This window comes from Trichinella spiralis (assembly GCF_000181795.1).
Source record: "Trichinella spiralis strain ISS 195 chromosome Unknown Scfld4841, whole genome shotgun sequence".
Lineage (NCBI taxonomy): Eukaryota > Metazoa > Nematoda > Enoplea > Trichinellida > Trichinellidae > Trichinella > Trichinella spiralis.
Genome location: NW_003531780.1, coordinates 1 through 5110, shown reverse-complemented (window position 1 = coordinate 5110; position 5110 = coordinate 1). Strand labels below are relative to the sequence as shown.

Genomic DNA, 5110 nt, shown 5'->3' with positions numbered 1-5110 from the left:
AGAAACATTTTTATTAAATAAAAAAGCCTTTTATCATATTCTTTTCTTGCAATATTACTTTTTCTCAACTGTATAATTATTTTTAATAATTGACAAAAATTTTGAATATATTCTAAAATCAGGATCTATTGAATGAGAAATTTAAATACTTTTTTTTCAAATTTTCCTTCCATCCATCATCTGATAATGATCAGCGGCTAGAAGAGAGCTGATAAATATTTTTTGATAACGCTGCACAAATAAGAAAACAAAGACTGTTTACCAAATTTTGGATTTGTTTGCATTTTTTCAGCTTTGTGATTAAATTTTGCACACAATAATCAAATACGGTCAATAAGCAATTTCATAAATTATTATAATTTTAAACACAAAATAAAATAGGAAAGAAAAACTTACATTTGATGTGTCGACTTTTCTGCAAAACACTGTTGAAATTTGCACAACAAAATCACAATAGCTGTTCAACTGATGATCCAGAGATTGGATGCATATTTGCCCATTTGAACAATTGAAAACCGATTGATTGCTTTGGTCGCTTTGATATCCGTGGCACAGTATTATTTATTGCAAAGTAATAATCGTTTTTCATCAAACTGGAGAAAAAAGAAATAAAAGAGAGATTATTGCAATTGAATTATTATTATTATTTCTGCTGTGATGAAAATGATCCAAAAAGAGGTGAAAATATTATTCATCTATAATATAATTAATTATTTATGACGAGTGAATTGATGAAATGGAAATTTTGAAAATTGCAACACATTCAAAAACAAAAGAAAAAGCAACACTGTCGTATGAAAATAGAGATAATAAAGACTAAATTCAAATATGAGCAGTTATGATTGAAATAACATTCTTGTATTTTATTTAAACAATAATAAATGGAAATAGCATGGAAAATTTATTCAACATTTTGATTTGAATGATAATTTTTTCAATACTAATATCTACAATCTGTTTACAAATTAGAGTTGATCAAATTAAACAGATAATTCGATTTCAGTTTTAAGCACATTTATTTATCATTGCAAATGCATTATATAAGTATGAATTGTTTTTAATAAACGATTCAGAAAAATGCATTATCGTTGTTATTATTTTTGTTTGAAAGTGACAATTGAATATTGATCTTGAAACAAATCAAACACTTGATTCAACTTATTTTTTACGATTAAATTTTGTAATGCCTTTGATTATTATACATTTTTAAAGCCGACGCTTGTTAAACGCAACTGTTTTCATTTTCAATAACAATAATTGTAATAATTATCATTGTTAATAGCCATTTATCTTGTTCGATACAAATTGAAAATAAATTTAAAATACTGATAATTGTTCTAATCAACTTGAGTTGTTATTAAAGAAAAAAAAATTTTTGACATTTAAAATTTCAAAATGCAGTATAAAAATAAACTGCTTCACATCAAAAGTAGGTATAATTTGCAATAATTGATGCTGTTTTCGCTTAATAATTTCATAATTTATCAAAAGATTAAGAAATGAATTTTCAAAACAAGCTTCATAAACTTTGCGATTTCAATAAAATAATCACAACTGATGTGATTGGAATTTTATTTGTTGAAATTCAGTCGATATTCAAAAAGTCAAATGAATGAAATGAACACTTTTCAAAATTATACTTGATTTTCTCAATTTTAGAAATAAAAAAAACACGAAAAAACAAGAAAGTCATTTTTATGTTTTTTGCATTATGAAAATTGTTTAAATAATTTGAAAATGTCACAAATCGAAAATATTATTTTTTTCTAAATTTTCAGAAAAAATTTTAAAGAATTTTTTATTTTGTTTCTTCAGCAAAAGCATTACAGAATGAAATATCAAAAAATTGAAGTGAAAATTCCATTACCATGCGAAATATTTCAAAAAAAAAGATTTTTTTTAAATAAAATTTAAATTATTATATGTTTATGAAATTGCAATTTCAAGATTCAGCAAATTGAACGATGAATTATTTAATATAATTAGCATAAAGTTCATTTGCAATGCATGATGTTTTGCTTCAGTTTTTTTAATGTTTGGAAACAATTGAAATTAAATTGTAACATTAATATAATAATTATTGTTCAAAAATTAGTGTATTATTGAAATTATCAAATTGCTTCGTTTGTTGTAGTTCAATATTTTGCATCGCACTGGGTTGCATTTGCACTGCAGTGAAAACCAATCTGACGTAATAATGATCGACAACAACGCATGGCGTATTGAAATTTAGTTCAACATTTGAAAATTGAATTTCAAACAAATTAACAGTACAATTTAGTGTTGCGGTGAAGGAGAAAGCAAAAAAAAAATATATATATATATATATATAGAAAGAAACTTATTCAAGCAATGTAGCAATTTTGTAAAACTTACTGTAAAATGAAATTATCATTAATGACGAAGGAAATTTATATATTTTTTTCACAGCACTAATGCAACTGAACGGATGAAAATAAATATTTAAATTCATTAATTAGCTTCTGCGTCTCATTTTACTCGTCCACTGTTGAAGCAAAATGGATAAAGAGGTGTTAGAAAAAAGCTATTAAAAGAAAATTGATTCTCCCCTCATTCGAAATCTATAAATTGTCCCCCATACGAAATGTGAAGAGCATTTACATTAGATAAATAAATACGCGAATAAATTTATTTCAAATAAAAAAGAAGAAGAAGAAGAAGAAGAAATCAATAATTCATTTGACAATGTGGACGTGGTGCAAAAAGGGGAACGGTAATTTTGAAACGACTTTCTTCCCCTTGTCGACCGTTCAATGGAAAAGTGATTTTTGCTGTTGCACTCCTGTGGAGCTGGTAACACGTGCGGTATGGAAAATTTTTCCTAATCGACAATTTTCAGCCACTGTTGTGCAATTAACAAGCGAATCAATTTATTAAATTATTTATTAATAAGACCAGGTCAAGAGTTGTCATGGGTCAAGAAAAAATTTTTTGTTATCCAATCAACAGTCGTCAAACTTGAACAACTTTTATCAACCACCGTACTTGCATTTGCATATTTAACAAAAGTAAACAAATAAGTAACAAAACGTCGATTGTTTCAATGTTGTCGATAGTTTGCAATCAACAGAGAATGTTTTTTTGAATTGCATATTTTTTCAACAAAACTATGCAACAATTTATGAAAATTGTTGAAAAATCAATTTCGATAAAATGATGAAATAATTTTTCAATAATCGGAAAATTATGTGAAATTTTCAAGTTGTGCAATTTGAAATTTTCAAAATTTGTCCAGACCAGTTTGTCCGGTCAGTTGTCGAAAACCTGAGGCTGGCTTTTCACTGTCGTCGGCTTTTAGCAATGGGTCAAGGCGGGTGTGAAGCAATTTAAATAAAGAAAAAACCGTACAACAATTGTTCACATTCAATTGATCTGTTTGCTGTGCCGTGTGTTTTGTTTGTCTTCACTCTTAGCTTCACCATGTCACCAAGTGGATACATTGAAAAATAAACAATTTTATCAACAACACGGTTTACATGCAAATTTTTACTTTGCATTTTTGATAATTTAAGAGTGAATTTTGTCAAGCTATATTCATAAGCATATTTGAACTATATGGAGAATAAGCAATATTTGAACTACGAATTACTACTGGTTCACCATTTTGATTTTCGAGATTCATTTACTTTTACCTGAGAGAGAGATGTTTTATCTGTTTAAATAATCTACATTGAATCCTTCATCTTTCACGACGAATTAAGTAAATAAAATTGATCAAATTTGCACAGTGAACATGCATACTGTTTGAAAAATTGTTCTTCAAGTTGAAATTTGTCTTGTTTCTTTTCATATATTATTCACATGATCAATTATGAAAGGCGCATTCATTTATTATTTATGCAACTTATTTGCAGTGTAAAAATATATAATTTTGTTTCATTTTTCATTCAAATCAATACTTCAGATTTATGGTTGGTTGAGTTTGATTTTTGTTCATTTGTTTGTGCCCAGTTGCTTATTGCTCGATGGCTCTGCACGCATCGATAAGCAATAAGAAAGCACAGTTGCAAAGGGCGGAAACGGATCGATTCTTTCTTATAAATATATATTTTTTTTCTATCATTGTACTTTCTTAATAATTCAAGATGGCTAGCATCAAGGGCGTCTTGACCATGACCGTTGGTCACAATCGGATGGACAATCAAGAAAGAGGTGGATGGTGTTTGGCAGAGAATTTTGACCCGAATCGACCGAATCCCCTAATTTCAACGCAATCAAGTGATAAGCAGCACTCTTTGTTGAAAGCTGTACTGAGAAAAATAAAATACAAAGAAGCTGAAGAAGAAGAAACATTCAGCTTTATGGTTCAGTGAATTTTATAATATTTCTCCAAGCAGTGCATGTAGCCATTCGCCAGATGGATTGCAAACGCAGATGGCTAAACGGCATATACAATGTGAAACTTGTGAACAGGTGCATGTTTTCCATTTATTATTGTTTTTTTTCTTCTTCTTAAATCCAATGGCGCCCCTCGACTGACAAAACTTACCGTTTGCTTCATAGTTCGATGGAAAAAGCTCTGCGTGAAATCACCGTCCCCGTGATGACCTGAATCTATTTCTAGCATCATCATTTGTCCATTGTTGTTCACCATTACAAGACCAGCGGTTCATTAAAATTTGCTTGTTCATCTCAAATTGAACATCTCAGATTGAAATTAAATACACTTGAATCAGCATAATTATTTCACCAGATCAACCGCGCCGCTGAATCTGACAACCTTCTGAGCTGAACATCCGAGCCGCTGCCAATAATAATAAAAGCCACTGATCGAAACTACAAATCCATTATACCATCATTATTACTACACGCACAGAGGTCTTTTTCTGTTTTTCTTCTTTTTAGCCTGCTATTCTTCGGTCGTCCACTCGCGTTGACCCAGACAAGCTTGAACCTTGAACAATCACCACTGTCAACAAGAGGCCCAATTGCCCAGGCCAAAAGCCTCTCTGACCACGTACAAATATCTCCACATGTGTATAATAACCAACCAACCAACCAACCGATCGACTGACCGACCGACCGACCGACAGGGCAATTTCCTACTGGGTCAAGAAAAATTAATACTGCCAGCAATACGCGGTAATTT

At 29.8% G+C, this 5110-nt stretch overlaps 2 protein-coding genes across 2 annotated transcripts; one reads left to right on the top strand and one right to left on the bottom strand.

The window, feature by feature from the left end:
• The first annotated feature begins 4106 nt into the window (after positions 1-4106).
• Positions 4107-4334, top strand: Tsp_13060 (protein GrpE). The gene has a single exon (XM_003367092.1). The coding sequence runs from the start codon at positions 4107-4109 to the stop codon at positions 4332-4334; it is 228 nt and encodes a 75-aa protein (XP_003367140.1).
• Positions 4335-4550: 216 nt separating this feature from the next.
• Positions 4551-5063, bottom strand: Tsp_13059 (conserved hypothetical protein; the record flags this gene model as incomplete). Its single annotated transcript, XM_003367091.1, is given in 3 exon segments — positions 4551-4652; positions 4712-4797; positions 4815-5063. Coding segments are annotated over 3 exon segments (437 nt in total), but the record flags the coding sequence as incomplete, so codon positions are not given.
• Positions 5064-5110: the final 47 nt, after the last annotated feature.

What these genes read in the sequence shown, in the direction of transcription:
- Tsp_13060 (XM_003367092.1), top strand. Translation starts at nt 4,107, where the DNA reads ATGGCTAGCATCAAGGGCGTCTTGACCATGACCGTTGGTCACAATCGG.